Raw genomic sequence first — 19,455 nt, forward strand, 5'->3', positions numbered from 1 at the left:
ATTTCAGCAAGAAGTTACAGGAGGTGCACTGACTGGAAATGAAGCAGTAGAACTTTTGCAGACACAGACAAGTATGGACAGCACGAGCTCAAATGTGCAATAAAAATGATGTCCTGAGGCCCTTAATGTGGAAAACTGTGGGTAAAATGCAGGGCCGGATTTAGGTTTGATGAGGCCCTAAGCTACTGAAGGCAATGGGACCCTTTATATGTCCAGCTGTCCTTTGTCAACAACAAATTGTCGCTGTTTTTTGTGCTGAATATTTTAGGGAGCAGGCTAGCAGGTGGGGCCCATTACTTACATCATAGGAGCCTGCACAACACAAAACACTGTTGCTGTATGTAGGTTTTATTTTATTTGTTTTTTATCTTATATTTTGGAAATGTACATCCAGGTGTTTTTTCCTTTAAATTTTTTGGGGGGCCCCAAGAGAGTGGGGCCCTAAGCTACAGCTTGTTTAACTTATACATAAATCCCGCACTGGTAACATGAGGGATGATGGGGGTGGGGAATACCTGCTGAAATGTTAAAGTTATGTAGCTAGGGTGAACCATGAGTACACAGTGCTGCTAAAAACTCTCAGCGTGGAAATAACTTCACATAATAAGTTTTGGGCAAAACAGGGAAACTGCCCAGTTCAAATTACAGCATAAACGTCAAATGGCAGTATAAACGTCAGCTCTCAATTTTCCTATCTTCACCTGACGTCTCCCATTTATAAAAGCTCCTTTGAACCGAAAGGATGCTTCCCGCCTTATATCCAATAAAAGGGAGGATTGTCTAGAAGATTAAAAGGCACTACAATGCCTCGCTTGAGAAATAATTTGAATTCAGCGACAGCCATTCAATCCCCTTCCAATGTCCAAGACCCCACAACTATTTCTGAATAGAGGCGAATAAAGGGGGGGGGGGGAGAGAGAAGATCCCTGTCGCTTGGACTGCACTGCCGGCCTCGCCCTGTCCCATTTCCCCGCACCCTCGAGGGCTCCCGCCCGCCGGGGGCTCCTCCTCCCTCTCCGCCCACAGCCCCCGGCGAGCATCGCCCCTCTGCTGTCTGAGGGCTGGACTCGGCCGAGCCCTATAAATGGCCCTGGCAGGGGACGGTCGCGGCCACCGCAGCCAGAGGAGCCGCAGCGCGAACCGTCCCGTCGGAGATCATGAGCTTGCAGCCGTGGGGCTATTTAAAGGACAATGGTGAGTGGGGCGCGGGTCTCTCGTGGGGAGCCGGAGTTTCCCACGGCGGCGCCCTCCTCCCCGCGTAAGAGGGGAGCGGGTAGGAGATGCAGCGCAGTTACGCTAACGGGAACGAGCATCTCTCACCAGCTGCAGAAGCTGCTCCTTGCCCACCGGTGCCCGGTATTTATTTTCGATGGAGCTCCCCATGAATAGGATCTCTTTCTATATTGGATTCCCAGGGCTTTGGGGCCAGTCTTGGTATGTTCTGTTGATGGCCTTTCCCCCCGCTGGTTAGCAAAATTGGGCACCAGCTTTTCGGGCAGCTATTGAGCTCTTTCAGCTGGCACAGATGTCCTTGCCCCCTGAAAGTGGGAATGGGGACGTGGCTTTCCTGCAGATCACAGAATTGTAGAGTTGGATGGAACCACAAAGATCACCTAGTCCAAATGCAGGAATCTTTTTGCCCAATGTGGGACGTGAACTCACAACCCTGAGATTAAGCAACTCCTGTTCCACCAACTGAGCTATCCCAGAGTGCATGCAGCTTTCATCACCCCTGACCATGTTGGCTGGGGCTGGTGGGATTTAGAGACCAAAGACACCTGGAGGGCCAACAGGTCCCCCTGTTTCTCCCTCAAAGAAGATGGAGGTAGCTTCTATTCATCCTGATTTGCAAGCACAAAGTTTGCAGGGAGGTTGTATGTTGCATGAAGCAATTGTTTGCATGCTTTCTGGTGCATTTTACTGGCACTACTCACCACTAAAAGACCATTAAAAAACCAACACCGAATTCACTTTCATTCTGCTACGCAGAACTGGCTGGTACCCAGTTCAACGCAACCAACAAATAAGCAAAATTCGGGGACTGATCTGACATATTTTTACACGTATGCAGGAAGCTGACTTATGATGGGTCGGAATATTTGTCCCTCTATTATTGTCTGCCCTGACTGGCAGTGTTTCTCCAGGGTTCCCATCACCTGCTTCCCAAGTCTTACTTTTAACCGGAGGCTGCAGCTTCGAAGGATTGAAGCTGGGATATCCTGTATACAAGAATGCACTCTGTAACAAAGCAACGTGGCACTTATCAAAGCTAGCCTTTCCGTGCTTTCATTTATGCTTTCAGGCTAAATTTTGTAGAAATAGCTAAGTAAAATTCTCTCTCTCATCCCATATATTTAATTTTACACCCCACCTTTCTTCTACAGTACTCAAGCAGCGTTCAAAACTCCCATTGTTCTAGGCACGTTTTGCGACAGGAAATTTCATAAACTTGAGCAGTTTCTGAGCTCTGGGCGTAGTACTGCGCCTAAGATTTCAGATTAAAATTGCCACTGTTACTCAAAAGTAAATTCCAACCAAGTTCAACAGGGCTTCCTCCCAAGCAAAACGTGTATGGATTGGGGACCTGAGAACTTTCTTTCCTTTCCTTTTGAAACCCAACATGTTTTGTTTAGGTTTTAGTTGCCTTGTTTAATGTACTTTTAATGTAAGATGTGCTTTTAATTTGAAATATACTACCCAGTTAGTTATGATGGTTTAAGTAGTGCATGTTAAAGTGTTACCTACCTCAGACTCTCACAGTGATGCTTAAAATCAAAATGAATTTTGGAGTGGGGTCATTGGAGGACCCTTAAGTCTAGGTTTGTGAAGTGGGTGTCATCAGTTGTACAGGCCTTTACATGTTAATTGTGGTGCCCAAAAGATATATTTATATGAAGGAAAGGGGGTATAGGGAGAATTCAGGGCTTGTCTGCAGAGTTGAAGGAAAGGAGGACCTTTTTCCTGCCTCCCCACTTCCAGTTACTCTCTGAAGACTGCAGAAGGGACCCTCTTAAGAATATTTGGGGGGCCAGCAGGGAAAGCGTGGCTTTGTTTTTTTGAAGTCTTCAGGTGATAACCAGACCATGTAAAAAATGAACATAAGATTTTAGCTGCAGTTCATTCACTTTCAGCTTTGTATTCCTGTTATAAAAAGTGTGTCTAGACATCCTGTTATTGCACCCATAACTTAGGTTTAAGGTGCCATTTAGCTCCTAGCTTTCATATTTCAGTTTCTAACACTGTACTCAAGGTGTTGTACATAGAGCAGGGATAGCTAGACCACAGACTGTTTGTTGTTGTTACTGGAAACCCAGGGTTTTGAGTACCAGAACCAGTCTTTCCACACAGAAATTCATTCCCGGTTACTCCAAGCTTTCTTCACTTCCGCAGCCTGCTTTAGAAGAGGAGTCATTTAGAAGAGGAGTCATTTTGTTCTTGCTCTTTGCAGCCTTAAATTGCGGGGAAGTTGTGAGGATAACTTAGGAAACTTTGGAAGTTGCAGTTCAGTGGTTCTGCTCCTGCCTGCAGGGCTGTTTCCAGAAAGCAATTATGTGGGGGCAATCATTCAGTGACACGAGAGTTGTCCTGTGCCATCCTGCAGGCTTCTGTCTTGTCCCTCAAGCTATTTAACATCTATCTGAACCACTGGGATCTGTCTTCAGGAGACTCCTAGTGAGGTGCTGCTAATTTGCAAATGATACCCAACTCTAGCTCTCTGTTCTATCTGAATCAGGAGAGGCAGCAGAAGTGCTAGATGGAGATAGTTAGGAGCTGGAGGTTGGCAAATAAACTGAAGCTGAATCCTGAAAAGGCAAAAGTGTTACATGTTCTGAGTTCTCTAATCTGGGAGGCAGGAGGCTGCCTGTTCTGGATGGGGTTATAGTCCCTGGAAGAAGCAGGTTCATAGCTTAGAGGTACTCCTGGATCCAACTTTGTCACTTGGGACTCAGATGTCTTCGGTGACCAGGAGTGCCTCTTTCTAGCTACGTCTGGTTGGCCATCTATGGTGTCTTTTGCACAAAGAAGACTTGGTCACTGCACTCCATGTGCTGGTAACTTCTAGACTGGATGAGTGGAATGCATTCCATATGGGGCACTCCTTGGAAACTTCAACTGGTCCAAAATGCAGCAGTCAGATTGAAGCCCCAGCCAGTATTTAGAACTCCTATAACTCCTGTTTTTAAACAGCTGCACTGGATGCCAGTTTGTTTCTGGGTCCGGTTCAAACTACTCACATTAGTGTTTGAAGCCCTGAACAACTTACACCCTAAATATCTGAAAGACAACCTCCTTCCCTACAGATCCTCCCAGTCTAACCTACCTCACAAGGTGGTTGTGGGGATTAATCTATGGATTAAAAAGGTGAGATATCAATGCAATGCAATAAAATAATAAATAACTCTCTATCCTAGCGTCTGACACCTGAGATATATGCACTAGAACCCACCCTATTCTCTTGATTGTAGTATGTTTTAACTATTTTAACTACTGTATTTTTAATGCGTGGTAAACTGCCCTGCGATCTTGTCGTGAAGGATGGATAAGAAATCTTACCATCATAATCATCATCAAAATCCATGATGGCAAGGGGGAGGGGAATGTGCTGTGTTTCTTCCAGCACAGTTCTGCACATATACTCAAAAGTAAGTGCCACTAAGTTCACCAGTTAAGGGTATATATGACTGCAGCTGTCAATCTTTAAATTTAAGTTAATCTGCCCATTCTTTCTTACTAATTTACCATGGTCCTGTATAGCTGAGCAAGATACTAAAGTTTGTGCCAAACGCTAAGCAAATATGAAAGTGGGTAGGTACCACGCAGTGTTTGCAGGACTTATAGCTTATATTCAGAACATGACGCTCTCTTATTGTCTTTCCCCCTTAGGGCCAGATCGCTGGCATGAAACATACCCAATGGCTAAAGGGAATAATCAGTCACCTGTTGCAATCCTGACCAAGGATGTCTACAAAGACCCTGCTCTATTGCCTTGGTTTACTGGCTACGATCCAGGTGCAGCTAAGACCATAATGAACACTGGGAAAACTTGCCGTGTTACATTTGATGACACTTTCGATCGCTCAGGTAACTTTGAATTTTATCTCTTACAAATACTTTTAGTTAACCAGTATGCACCCCTGCAAAATGAAGTCAGGAAGGGATCATTCAACTTACTAATATCTTTCTGGGGGGAGGTGGCAGAGACCCTCTGCTACTTCATACTTTTTTGCATGCAGGGGTCTTAAGCAATGCATATATTTATTTGATTTATTGATTTACAGTGGCAGGGCAGCTTTATAAAAACAGCCTGAAGTTAAGATAGATTAGAAGCACAGAACAATGAAGAAGTCTTTGCTAGGCATGAAAATGACATCAAGATAGGTGCTAGGGGAAGTTCTGTGAGGAGGACACTCCACAGTTGTGGTGCCACCATGGAAAAGTCCCTCTCCCCCACCACAGCACACTCTGGGTGGGTGGCAATCAGAGAAAGGACTCCAAAGAGTAACTCGAAAGTCTGGTGAGTTCAAGGGTAGCCAACATGGTGCGTGCTGGATGTTTTTGAACTCCGGTTCCAATCAGGCTCAGCCAGAATAGTCAATGGGCAGGGGGAGGGAAATGACGTCCCACTCTGCTCTGCCTCCGCTGGCACTGCCTCTGCGATGCCCGCCTCCACTGGTGGCAGCAGAAAAGTGGTGCTGGAATCAGCAGCTATTTATGGCAAAATCTCGCTGAAATTTTGTGAGCTCTCTCATGCTCCATGAGATTTTGGTGAGATCTTGCTGGAAATCGACACTCCTACTGGTACCACTTCTTCACCAGTGGTGGAGGCAGTGGCATGAATGGGGTGCCAGCAGAGGCTTCTGCCACCTAAAGCAGCTGCATCACCCCAATTCATGGGTGAGCCAGCCCTGGAGGGCACCATAAGACTACCCTTGGCTAAGTTCAGGTGGGGAGAGGCCATTTTTTCAGTACCCTGGTTGCACGTTATAAAGAGCCTTAACACTCAAAACCAACACCTTGAATTGGACCTAGAAATAGATTACAAGCCAGGGAAGATGGTGAAATGCTTTTGTGATACGCTTGTGTGATAGCTCTTCCGCCTTCTGATGGTCCAGTTAGGCAATTTTAGACTCTGGACCTGAAGGGTTTTAAAATATTTAGATGGCAATGTGTATTACTTAATTACTTAAATGAATGCCCCCCCCCCTCCGTCCTACGCATTATGCACAAAATATGAGTGACCTGCATTAAAATGCAGAGAACAAGCCTTTGGCCTGGACAATAATATCACAGGGACACAGATATTTGCTGTGGACATATTTGCTGTGGGAATCTGGTTTTACCAAGCTTAAACCTACTTCTGAAGGCCAGTTTGAATATTCAGAAGAGGTTGAGACTTTTGTACATGTATCATCCGTGCGTCTAATTCCCTGTCTCTAAAATAGTGGTGTAAGAGCTCATTGGTCTCATCAGAGGTACTCCACAGTTCAGACTGAGAACATAGTACAAACCATAGAATTGATAGTCCACGAGGTCCTGTTCCAAATATGATAATAGCAGTAGGGTTGTAGATTCAGCACCATTCATTCACTGTATTGTGATGGAGGCTATGCATTGCTCATCATCATGCTTTCAGCTGTATGTCTGCCATTCACAAACCACTGCAGGTGATGCCCCTCCCTTAGTCATTGCCAGCAATGGCTCACTTACGGCCCTCAAAATGTTGCTGGACCACAATTCTCTTCATCACTGGCCATTGGTAATGTCAGCTGGGACTGGTGGGAGTTGTTCAGCAAAATCTGGAGGGCTTCCTCAGTACATCACTGGAGGGGTGAAGTCAAATGAAACCATGAAAGTTTCCTTTACTCCTGATGGAAGCTCTGAGTCCATTCAACTTAAAAAATGTCGGAAGACTGACGCATGTCTGGCTTTGGTTTGTAGAGCCATAACTTACTCTAGGCTAAGTAATTTTTTATGTTTGTTTGTTTTAATTGTACTGTTAAGCTGTAATCCTTAAGGGATGCTTTGGATAATTGCTCTCCATGGGACTTGATGAAACTGCTTTGGATATTTAAGAATTAGGACCTTAAGGATGCTGATCCTAAACATTGGTGACATTATATCTGCTTGCAGTGGTTTTTTCCCCCCTGATGTTACTGCCACGCTGATGTAATGTTCATCTTTTGTGATGTTGTCCTACTATAGTAGTTGTGAAACCCTAACTTTGGCATGTGTACCAGAGCATCGAGTTCCAGGTCCTGGCTTTGGGGACACCACAATCACCCTAGTGGGAATTTCGCTATCAACTTCAGTGTCTGAGTGTCCTCATTTGTCATGAAGCCATGACAGCCAGGCCACCCGCACTTTATATGGGCCTTTGAGATCTTTACATAACTGCTTTTTGTTGCTGGTGATTTATTTCTGTGTGGGTACGTCTGGATACAAGTCAGAATGAGAAGAATTGACACAGCTGAGGCGCGGGGACGCTGCTATGTGCAGGCATCCCCATACCAACTAAAGAAAGAAAAGTCAACGTTAAGCCTTTTGCCCTGTGCTTAACACAGCCTTTATCCTTGGGTATTCCAGCACATAGGATATCAATCACTGACATGAGACCAGCAGTGCTCCAGCACAAAAGGATTTAAGATCTGTGTTAGCATTAACTTTGAAATTCCATGCTATTGCTGGAGGTCAAAGAACTTGAACGTTGTTCAAACAAAGGCCTTCTGGGATTGCTACATTACATTGGGTTATCAGCTTTCTGGCTCTGGAAACTTGGGTTCCTTTCCCTTTTTAGGTTGCAAATAAAGACAAGTTTAGTATCTCAGGGGACCCAGGGTTACAACAGTGGGACAGGGGCATTGCAGGTCAGGAAGGAGGTTCTCTTGCAGAACACCCTGTTTTCCAAAACTTCCACACTCTTTGTAGAGACTGTGAGGTCTCCCTTCCAAACTTTCATAGAATAAAAGCCTCATTGCTATTGACAGTTGTTTTGCTTTAGGTGAAAAATTCCCTTCTTGGAAATGCAAGCCATATAATTGCACATTGTCAAACACACATAGCTGACTTTATTAACAATAATGACAAAGAATATGCCAAAACAGTCTGCCGACCAAATGTTTATTTATTTATGGACCTGTTAATGCATCATTACTGACATAGCCAACTGTGCTATACTGCTACTTTGTTTTTATCCTAAAACAGCATGGCAAAGCCATCATTTTGTATCTTGGGGAAAACTTGGCCTCATTGTTTTCACTTGTGGATTATCACCTGTCACTATAAATCTGGCAACAGGTGAGGCTTTGCGTCAATAAGACCTGCTCTCCCCCACAACTATATATAAACAGGGCTAACATTCCTTGCCTGATAGATTTTGTTTTTACCTGGCTCCCAGTGGCATCTGCCTTGTGAAAAAAAGGAATCAATTTCCCTCCCACTTGCAACCTACTGGGTAGAATAGACATTTTCTTCCATTGTTTTTACAGTAGAGATTATAAGCTGCCAGCTCCAGGGGTTTTTTGTTTTTTGCTGATGTGACTATGCCGTCACACACTTGCATTCACACCTCAAGGGTATAATCAACAGATCCATGCACAAAAATCTGTTTTGTAGGGTGAAAACAAAAACCCATAATGGAGAAAGATTGCTTATTGCCAGAAGAAGAATCTTGCTGCATCTCACCAGATGTCTATCTTGTCCAGCATTCTGCCCCAACAGCAGACTACCTATTGGGGGCTCACAACTAGGACATATGCCCCACAGCAGCTGGTTTTCAGAGTCATCATGGCTCATAGTCCTTAAATTTGTCCTATCTCATTTTTAAGCTGACCAAGTTAGTGGTTATTCCTAAATCTTGTGGTAGTGAAATATAGGTGGTTCTTCTTCAGTGAAACAATGCCATAAGGAATAACTAAGAAAAACGTATATGAATTTCCCACTGTAGAATAGTTGGCAGATGGGCATTTGACATTTTCATAGTAGGAAACCTGTTCTGTTGCAACTCCTTTATTCTTAAGCAAAAGCAGGATGGTCAGAGTTGGAGATGGGGTTTCATACTGGGTGGTATGTAACTAGAAACAGGTGATAACTTCTTCAGAGAGCTGGTGGAGGTATGATAGAGGCATTGTTGCTCATGCTAGTTACTCTGGTTTAGCTATGATCTCTGGTCAAAGAGCTTTGCAAGTTGCTATGGTGCTTTAAGAGCCAGCAGTCCCACTTTTGAGCAAAGGCAGAGGCTGTACACACTATACATTCAAAGCACATATGAAGCGCCTTCTTTCTCTTAAATAATTCTAGGCACAGTAATTTAGCCCTCACAGAATTACAATTTCTGGCATCCCTTAACAAGCTACTTAGAATTCTTTGAGGGGGGGGGAAGTGTTCCAAATGTGCTTTCAAAATATTGTGTGCACAGAGCTAAAAGCGACATAGAAGACTTCGCATGTATCCACACTATGAGTGATGACCTTCTAGTGAGGTTCAGACAACCCATGCACTGAGAGGATTTATGAGGAAGACCACAACACTTATGTAAGCTAGCCCCACTCCTGCCATGGGCAGCAGCACGCAGCTAGTATGCAAGGGATACTGTGAACGGGAGTTCCTTCACATGCCAACCCAATGCACAAAAGGTGTGGGCACGGTTGCTGGGATGACATTGGGTCTGTGGCACTGTGGAGTCAATAAGATTGTAGCCAGGCTGACAACACAGTTGCAAAAACAAAACAAACAAACAAACAAAACCTTGTGGGGAAATGAAATAAGCTGTGTTGCTGTCATTGCTAATGGTAAGCTCCCTGAAAAAGTGTTGGCAAATTCTCCTCCCACTGGAGAAACTAGGCACCTCCCACCATTTCTGCACCAATAAAAACAGGGTGGTGAATTTTCAGGTGCCATTTCAGAACAGCTCTAATTTCGACCTCTCCTTTTTCAGGTTGACTGTAGTTGTTTGAACTACACAGGGCATCCCTCACACAAGCATCTTCTCTTATGGTATGAAGCACACAGTCAGCACTTGGGAGCTCAAGATACTTCACAGCAGTTTGGGGTTGATTGGCTTGTTTGGAAGGAAATAAATACAGACACTTGCCGCCGCCCCCATTTTTTTGTTTTTGTTTATTTTAAGGGGGGAGCACCGCAATATTAAATTATACACTTGTGTGTGATAAGAGAAAGGAATTTTAGTCAATAACTACATTGGTTATTTGAAGGAACTTCAGAAGTATTTCCTGTGATGTGAAATGTACCTTCCTTGCCATTATAACTGGTTCTTCATTGAGATAGAAGTCAGGGCCTATTTATAGATGGGTGAGGGGTGTGAATTTTGGGCAAAGGCTCAGCTTCACTTGATGCCGACAGAGTGACATGTAATTAACTCATAAGTGACAAGTGTGAGCTATTATTGTTCTCAACCAAGAATTCCTGTTCTTAATTGCCACCAGCAGTGCTACTGGTAAACCTCATGCTTCACGATGACACTGTGTTTGTGGAATTCCCTCCTCAAGGAAATATGTACAGCAGTGCTCTATCATGACTGACACTGAAGAGAACTCTTGAGACTTTTTAATTTTGACCCACTTTAATTAACTGCTGTGTTTTTATTGTTTCTGCTTTGTAGTTCACTATGTATTCTTTCATAAATCATGTGCACAGTGTGTCCTGCAAGGCAGCTTAAAAACCCACAAATAAATAATCACTAGATGCACACTTGAGTTCTTACAATTGGCAAAATATCATGACCAAGAGGTTTTTTAAAAAATCAAATCCGAAGACCACTAAACAAACAGACATGTGTCCTCTTGGGACTGTACCACTTTAGAATGCATATGGAGATCAAATTATTGTCCTTCAACAGCAAACTGTAGAGTTAGGATGCCTGGGAGAAGGGTGCCAGTTTAATCTGGCAATCTTCCTGACATGCTAGCTTTTCATTTGTAGGTATTTTAAAACAGCAGCAGGGAGAGGCATTCCTGACTCATTTTAAAGTGATATAGTCCTAGAAAGTTATACCACTCCCCAGCTCTAAACCTTTAGATTGGCTTTGAACTCCAGGAAAGGGGAATAAATGTGTGTCCCTTTGCATGTATAACCTTCCAGTCTTCCCTGAGGCTTTATGGAGTTTTGCTATTGGTAGCTCCTGTTCAGATGTTTGATGTCTTGGGGCTGCTTTGAATATTTATATTAGTGTGTGGGAAAGAAACCCACCAAAGAAGGTTGCTATGAATGTATAGGGAAGTTTTTAATGCTTTGTGTTTATTGTGTTTTTAATATTTTGTTGGGGACTACCCAGAGTGACTGGGGCAACCCAGTCAGATGGGCAACATATAAACAACAACAACAACAACAACAACAACAACAACAACAACAACAACAACAACATGATGATGATAAATCTGAACCTTGTTTATGTGTAATTTTGGACAACTCCCAAGCTACAAGAAGGCCAACCATCATTATTAACTGTTTTCATTAAAATATTTTCCTGGCCAACAAAAGTACATACAGTGTCTCTGTAAGGTCAACCATTTAATCAAGTAACATAATTTCTACGAACAATATAGTGATGGCAGAGTAGTAATAACAGTGCTGTATGGCTCCAGGTCTGAGGGGACCACTTGACCATCAGTGGATCTTGTTGGGCTTAATTGGCAAATGCAACAGCAGTGCTCCAGGAAGCTGGGTTTAGCTGCTATTTTATTTTGTCACCATGCCCACAATGTAGCATTGCTTCAGGGCTTTGCAGGAAATTTAAATGGTGGCTAGCTGCTGGTCGATCCCCTGTCATCCAGTGCTGATTGAAGTGTCAGTGATAGGCTGTGGCAGCGTGACTGGGGCCGTGGCAGCTGCCCCAGGGTGTCAGGTGATAGAAGATGAGATGCCCTCTCTGACTTCAGCCATATTTGCAAGAGGTGCTCATGAACCCTAAAAGAAAAGGCCCATGCAGTATATGCTTGTCCATTTTTGTTACAGCCCAGAAAAGCCTTCTTTTAATCGAGACCTATTTGTTGCAGTGCTCAGGGGAGGGCCACTCCAGGGTACTTACCGGCTACGTCAGCTTCTCATCCACTGGGGTTCAACAGATGACAAAGGCTCAGAGCATGTGATTGATGCAACAAGGCATGCAGGAGAGGTGAGTCTTTGTGCGCTAGAGAATGCATCATGGAGGATAAAGCTACCAATGGCTGCTAACCATACTCTGCCTTCCATGGTTGGAGACCTTATGCTTCTGAATGCCAGTTTCTGGAAACCTCAGATGGGGAGAGGGCTCTTGCGATCAGATCCTGCTCATGGGTCTTTCACAGCCACCTGGTCCCCCCCCCCTCATGAGAACAGGATGCTGTGAAAAGTGGGTGTGCAAAAAAGGAAGAGAATAGGAGGCACGCTTATGGGGTTGAGAAGATAAAAAGGAGGGGTGTGAAAGTATCTGAAGAATAGGAGGAGATAGCGACTTCATAGCTGGGAAGACGGTGGAAAGGGTGCTTAGGAGTTGTAATGTGTGGTAGCAGGAAGATGCAGGAACTTACAATTGGGGTGTTCTGTGTGCAATGGGACGCCTGCACCCCCATCATTCAGCCCAGACACTAAGGTCCAGCTCCAAGGGCCTTGTGGGGATTCCCTCACTGTGTGAAGTGAAGTTACAGGGAAGCAGGCAGAGGGCCTTCTCGGTAGTGGTACCCGCCCTGTAGAACGCCCTCCCATAAACAACTATCTGACTTTTAGAATAGGGTTACCAGATGTCCCCAGTTCCCGAGGACAGTCCCCGGATTTGCAAATCTGTCCCCGGACAAATTCCGTCCCTGGAATGTCCCCAGATATGCAAATCTGTCCCTGGGAAATGTGGCAGCGGCAGCCTCAGCAGCCTGGAGCTAGCCTGGTAGCGCAGTTGGCTCTGGCTGGCTTCAGGAGCTGCTCGCTGCTCTCTGCTGTGGCGCCCGCCATTTTTCCTCGCCGGAAGTCCCCATATGATGTGCGCATATGACTGCTGCTGCTGACGCCGCTGCCAAAGGGGAACTGGGGTCGTCCGGCAGTACAGATCTCCTGCCCCCTTCCCCCTTTGTTTTGACTGCTCGGGGGAGGCTCGGGAGTTGCGGGTGGGTGGCCGTTGCCCAGTTTTTAAAAAACTTTGTGCATTTATATTTCACAGGGTGCAAAAGAAGGGCTTTGCACCTTTATACAATGTGCATGTGTGCTTGGGCCCAGGGTCTCTTGCCTCACCATCCCCACTACTGACTCCCTGTTGCTACTCAGCTTAAAAAAAAAAAAAGGTGTCCCATTGCAACCAGGTTCAGTGGTTCAGTGCAGGACTGCAGAAAAGAAGAGAGAAGTGGCTTCAGGATGACTCACACACCACCAGCCATCACCTCTTTAATCTTCTACCCTTGGGCAGGAGATATAGAAGTATAATCAGCTGTACCAACAGGCTAAAAAATAGCTTCTATCCGTGGGCTGTTAGGCTGTTGAATAGAAAATAACATAGTGAAATTGACTTGCGAGGAGGTGTGTTGTTTGATAAGAGATTGAGTGTTTGGGTGGGTGCGGGAAGGGAGGCTCGTTAATTTCATTGTACACAGGTTGTACAATGACGATAAAGGTATTTTTATTTTTATTATTCAGTAATGGGGTTCGGAAGGTGAAAGTTTAGTAGTTTCATGGGGGTGGGAATGGGAGGCTCTAGGGGGGTTAATGTGGGGGGTGAGCAAGCATGGGCAGAGTCCCTAGTATAATAGATTTTCCTTGTTTCCAGATTCATTTGGTGCACTGGTATCCTAAGTATAGCAATTATGCAGATTCTCTGAGAAAAACTGATGGTGTGGCTATCTTGGCTATTCTTCTGAAAGTAAGCTCTATCTTTTCTTACACATATTATACCTGGCAATCTTGCTGTCTAGGTAGCTCAGTCGGTAGAGCGTGAGACTCTTAATTTCAGGGTCATGGGTTTGAGTGCCACATTGGGCAAAAGATTCCTGCGTTGCAGGGGGTTGGACTAGGTGGTCCTTGTGGTCCCTTCCAACTCTACCATTCTATGTCTATCTGAAACAATGTCCTTTTATATCACTCACACTACCCCAGTATTGCATGAATGTGTAAGTGTGATTCTGCTATGTCTGGACTGCCTTGTTACCAGTGGGGTCTCAGCAAAGAAGTGCAGGAGTTCATCATGACAGCACCCCCAGCCACACCCTTAAGGAGAGTCCAAAAATTCAGACAGCTAAACTGATCCTTTGTGTGTGTGTTTGCACAAGGGAACAGCAGTCCATAGCATAATTAGAATCTTATGTACAATTTCCTGCAGTATAGGTTCTGCTTGTAATACACATTGAGCTTCAGCCAGTTGAAATGCAAAGATTTTGCAAATAACTGTTGCCGTTGAAACTGTCTGCTCCATAACAGAGAAGAGAAGAAAATTATTTTTCTCATTCTCTGACTGCCACCATGTGACTCAGTCACAAATATACTTGAAAGCCCCATTATCACTACATTTGTTTGCCTGAGAATCTGTTTAATTACCCTGGCACTGTGGCAGATGACACTGACGATCCTGCTCTGAAAAAAAGTGCTGGAGCTGTCTTCGCCTGAGCACTTCTTTCACCACACCACAGTTTATTATACCAACAGAACACAATTAACACACATATCAGACGGACAATCTGTCAAGCAGTTCATTTAAATCATCCCCACTGTGCTTCTTATCACATAAGAATTAGAAACCCACAGCTTTTTTCTGTTATGAAGTAACCTCTGTGCATGCTTACTTGGAAGTAAATTCACCTAAATTCAACAAGAGCTTTTAGGAAATGAGTTTAGGGTTGCAGTCCTAGATGATTAATTGAGTTGATCAACTGATGAAAACTCTTTTGAAGGACTAGAAGTGCTCTAAATAACCAGGCTACATATTTTCGAAACAAACAAAAACCCAACAGCGACCCCAAACGGATTATTTTCAATGCAGGAACTTGCAAAAACCATGAGTGGCAGGTGCCATTTTAGTATTCTTACTAGAGACGAACCTACTATTTTTGCATTTTGATATCACTTTGGACAGCAAGAAACAAGAGTGGAAATAGTTATGTAAATAACAGCTGATTTATAAGTGGCTTAACAACAGAAAGGGTACTATACCCTTCCTTCGAATTCCCAAAGAAAATCTGTACAGATAATCCTTGACTTGCCTCAGAGGGTAGAAAGTTGGATGAGCGAGAGATTGCTGCATTCATGTTACCATAATTCAGTGACAACAAACCAAGTAAAATGAACAGTCAAGCAAACACATTGTTCCAAATGTTGTTCTCTGTTGTTTTTAAACCCAACAGGCATGGTTTTTGCTGTTTTTCTGTGCAAGATGTTCTCAGAATTAAACAGACAGATGGGGTGGTTAAAGATCAATTCTGCATTTGTGATTTATAAGCTTCCATGCTATTTATCTTGTACTTTCTCTGTCACAGGTAGGGAAAGATCCTAAACCAGAGATGAAGAGAATTCTTGAAGAAATGGAAGCCATTAAGACCAAGGTAACTTGAGGGTACAACTGAATCACACTTGCAAAACAGCAACCATCTATAATCTGCCAAGGAAACAAGGAGGGGGCCTGTCAAACCAGTCACAGGGACCACGCACAGGAGAGGCAGGTGGAAGTTAAAATAGAAATAAGGGAAGGGTTTACTGAAGAAGTGGATGTGTAGAAGGGGCATAAGGGAAGCAAGATAAATCTTTTGGCTCTTGAAGATTAGAAGCAGGGTGGCTTTTCCAAGAACTGAGTTCAGCCACTATCAGATGAGTGTACACACAGTTAAAGGAATGGGTGCATTCCTCCTACATTTAGAAACTGGAGTGGAGTATCCTTTTTATCTTTCCCACCCCATTTTTTTGTGGGGGGGAAATGGTCACAAAAAGCGTGTGTGTTAGTTGTTGTTTTTTTGAAATATTTTTTATTGGTTTTACAAAATAAATTTCAAAATCAATCTTCCGAATTTTAGGACTTCCCTACTCCCCTTTATGAGTTATATATATATATATATCTCAACTGCATATTGTAATTCTTCCACGTTATGGTCCTCCAAAATATCCAAAGTCTCATTCCCTGTTGAAGCTTTGTTCCTCCTGATTTCTGATTTTCCCTGTCACTCTTGCCATTTCTGCATACTCTAATAATTTTGTGTGTTAGTCCACTTTTGTCGGCATTTTCTCCTCTTTCCACTGCTGGGCAAGCAGCAGTCTAGTCTTCTCAAATCTTTCGGTATATCTGCACCTATAATTCCTAGGACAAAGGCTTCTGCTCTTTTAAACAAATGTTATTTTAAACATTTATAAAAGTTCATTACATATCATTTCCCAGAATTCTTTTATCTTTTTACAATTCCACCACATATGATAAGAGGTGCCCTATTTTTCCTTACATTTCCAACATACATTTGAGTTAGTCCTATACATTTTTGCTAACTTACTGGGCGTTAAGTACACCCAGTACATCAACTTCATATAATTTTCCTTCAGCGTATAACATGCTGTAAATTTTAAGTCAACTTTCCATAATTTCCCCCATGTTGCCAACTGTATATTATATCCAAAATCTCTTGCCCTTGTGTGTGTGTTAGTTATGCTTATCCCTGACCTCAACTAGATCTTCAACTGGGTTTAATAATATTGCTTCTCTTTTTATTTATTTAAGGGGAAAGAGGTTCCTTTTCAAAACTTTGATCCGTCCATCCTTTTCCCTCAAAATCGGAGCTACTTCACCTACCAAGGCTCCTTCACTACACCTCCTTGTGATGAGTGTGTTACGTGGATTATTCTGAAAGAGCCAATCACCGTCAGTGTGGACCAGGTAAGCTTTTCTTATGCAAGTATTTCATGTCAACTACATCCACATACAGTTTGCTGAAAGCCTTGCTCTGTTAATCAGAAATAACATGCCCGAATTCAGTGCTGACAACAGCCATGAGAAAATGCTGGGACATTTCTAAAGCTGCGGTATCAGAACTATGAGTAAAGGCTAAAAATAACCTTGGGTTTCAGTTCAGTTTTTGCATTTGTTCACCCAACCACAGAATCAAACAAGCCAATATTCTTTATAATGCACCTCAAAAAACTTCTGACAATGTAACAGGGGGATTAACCCCAAACTAAGACCTGGTTTACACAACACAATAAGCCAAACTATAGCTTACTGGGACATTGTGAATGTGCTGACTCCTAAAGAGGTGCTTGCAACCATTTTGGTCCTCTCCAGTCCTTTATATTCCTGTACCATGCAGAGCTAAGCCAAGGTTTGGCTTGTGGTTACGCTCTCTTCTCACAATCTGCTGTAGTCATGAACAAACCTGTCTATCTCAATTTTATTGACAAAAGAAAACATTCAGGGAGGGGAGAGACTCACCAAAGAGCATCTGATTCATATTTCCATCCCCATTTTTCCTAGCTTCCTCTCGGCAGCATCCCACACAGGGCTCCAAGCCAAGAGGGCACAAAATCAAGAAGATCCATAATTGAGAAGATCCATTTGGGTGTGCCAAATTTTGGGCTCACTCAGGGTGTCATATTGCCAAAGATTACCAAAATCCACCCCTGCTCTCGGTTAAATATTGCATTGGTGCACAAAACGCAAATGAACTCTGGCGGGTTTGCTGGGTTTGACAACGTAAATCATACTTGAAGCCCCTCCCTCAGCCTTAATTATGTCATTTACATGGAAGCAGGTTCTGCTGGCTTTATCCTTTCATGTTTGGTTGCAAGTACATCCCAAACGGTCTCTGGTAGTTTTCTGAAGAAATTGTGTCTGCTCAGTGCTTAACACATCTCATTTTTAGCCAGGCTCCAGGTTGGTCCTCACATCTCTTTACTTCTCTGTAGATGGAAAAGCTTCGTAGCCTATCTAGCAACGCTGCAGGTGACCCCTATTGTGCTTTGGTGGACAACTGGCGGCCTCTTCAGCCTCTGAATAACAGGATGGTAAGATCTCCATGCCAATAGAATCTTTGCTGAAGCCCATGATCTTCAGTTGTGAAGACCCAGGATTCCACACTCACGTTGTGTTCGACCTGCTGTTCTCCCTCGAGATCTGTACTGTTGAGCTAGAAATTCTGAGCGATGAAACAGGACAATTTAGATAAAATTAATCAACATTCTAGAGGGGGGAAATCACTGGGGAAATATTAACTATATTAGAATGGGGAATCTCTCTCGATAATCTTTGTGAACACTACCATTTTTATGGAAAATTCTCTGGGTGGGTGGGAAGGTCTTCAAGGATTTCTTTCTTTCTTTCTTTCTTTCTTTCTTTCTTTCTTTCTTTCTTTCTTTCTTTCTTTCTCTCTCTCTCTCTCTCTCTCTCTCTCTCTCACACACACACACACACACACACACACACACCTGTAAATGAAGAATGCTAGAGGAGCACAGCAGGAGTTGAATGCATTTCTGTATCATATCTATGTACAAAGTGTCATTAAAAATCCAAATTGTGAAGAAAATCAGCCTGGAAGTCTAACCCTGCATCCTTCTCATTGTCGACGGTGAAATTAAAGACATTCATTCAAACAGGATACAGTATGGGATGAAGCGTTCTTATTTAATTGCACAACTTCATTTCCTGTCGATTTGTTTGAAATAATAATCTTTTGAACAGCCAGGATTTTGTTTAATATGTAGGTAATCTTGGTGACTCTAAAATAGGGTGGGGTTTTTTTGGGGGGAGGGGTTCCAGAAAACATTATGAGCTATTTAATTTTTAGGGTTTCTTGTATCATTTCTCTGATGTGTCAAAAAGGTCACTTTCTGAACTTCTGATTTTATTATTTTGCAGTTAATTTTTATGCCATTGAAGTTAGCGTAATGAAATATTGGTCGAAAACCCATTTCACTTGTTAAATGCTCAGATGACTTTTGCAATGGGAAATATCTCAAAGTTTCAAACTACTAAAGAAATTTGTATGTCCTGTTTCAATACGTTGCAGTCAGTAGTTTACAGATGTCAAAATACCAACTTTGAATCTGACCTACTGAAATAAATGGACTTATTTGTCATTAACTTGCATACATTGATTCCAGTGGAAATACTCTGTGTATGACTAGTCGGCTCCTATCTTGTTAAGGAAAGGGCTGCTTTTTTCTCCTCAAATCTCCAAAACAATAAAAATATAAGAACTTGAATATATTTAGTGTTTAAGTTGTAGCACTTAAGTTTGTAAACATAGGGGGGGGTACCTAGCTAAATCATTCTCAGAGCAGACCATTGAAATCAACAGAGAATGACTCATTTGGGTGCCACCCATAATTTATTGCTTCAAATCTGAAAAACATTTTCAAGAAAAATAATGAAAATAACAGCCAGGGTGGTGTTGTTTTTTAACCTCTTCAAGTTGTTAAGAAGGTATTTTCTGGAGGGTTGTTTTTCTTCTTGCTTTGAGCTGGTGCTTTCTAGAAAAAGCAATTCAGATAGTATTGCATGATGGCAACATA

General features: G+C 43.1%; 1 protein-coding gene across 1 annotated transcript; it reads left to right on the forward strand.

The window, feature by feature from the left end:
• Positions 1-1,072: 1,072 nt before the first annotated feature.
• LOC308593000 (carbonic anhydrase 3-like) lies at positions 1,073-19,146 on the forward strand. The gene is made up of 7 exons (XM_081205159.1): positions 1,073-1,194; positions 4,885-5,082; positions 12,012-12,130; positions 13,745-13,837; positions 15,444-15,509; positions 16,667-16,822; positions 17,848-19,146. The coding sequence occupies exons 1-7, from the start codon at positions 1,158-1,160 to the stop codon at positions 17,965-17,967; spliced, it is 789 nt and encodes a 262-aa protein (XP_081061285.1). The 5' UTR covers positions 1,073-1,157; the 3' UTR covers positions 17,968-19,146.
• The last annotated feature ends 309 nt before the right edge of the window (positions 19,147-19,455 follow it).

The sequence above is a fragment of the Podarcis bocagei genome (assembly GCF_964188305.1).
Source record: "Podarcis bocagei genome assembly, chromosome: 8".
Taxonomy (NCBI): Eukaryota; Metazoa; Chordata; class Lepidosauria; order Squamata; family Lacertidae; genus Podarcis; species Podarcis bocagei.

What these genes read in the sequence shown, in the direction of transcription:
- LOC308593000 (XM_081205159.1), top strand. Translation starts at nt 1,158, where the DNA reads ATGAGCTTGCAGCCGTGGGGCTATTTAAAGGACAATG. An exon ending in GGGCTATTTAAAGGACAATG is followed by an intron (nt 1,195 to 4,884) that starts GTGAGTGGGGCG and finishes TTTCCCCCTTAG; the next exon opens with GGCCAGATCGCTGGCATGAA. An exon ending in CAACAAGGCATGCAGGAGAG is followed by an intron (nt 12,131 to 13,744) that starts GTGAGTCTTTGT and finishes CCTTGTTTCCAG; the next exon opens with ATTCATTTGGTGCACTGGTA.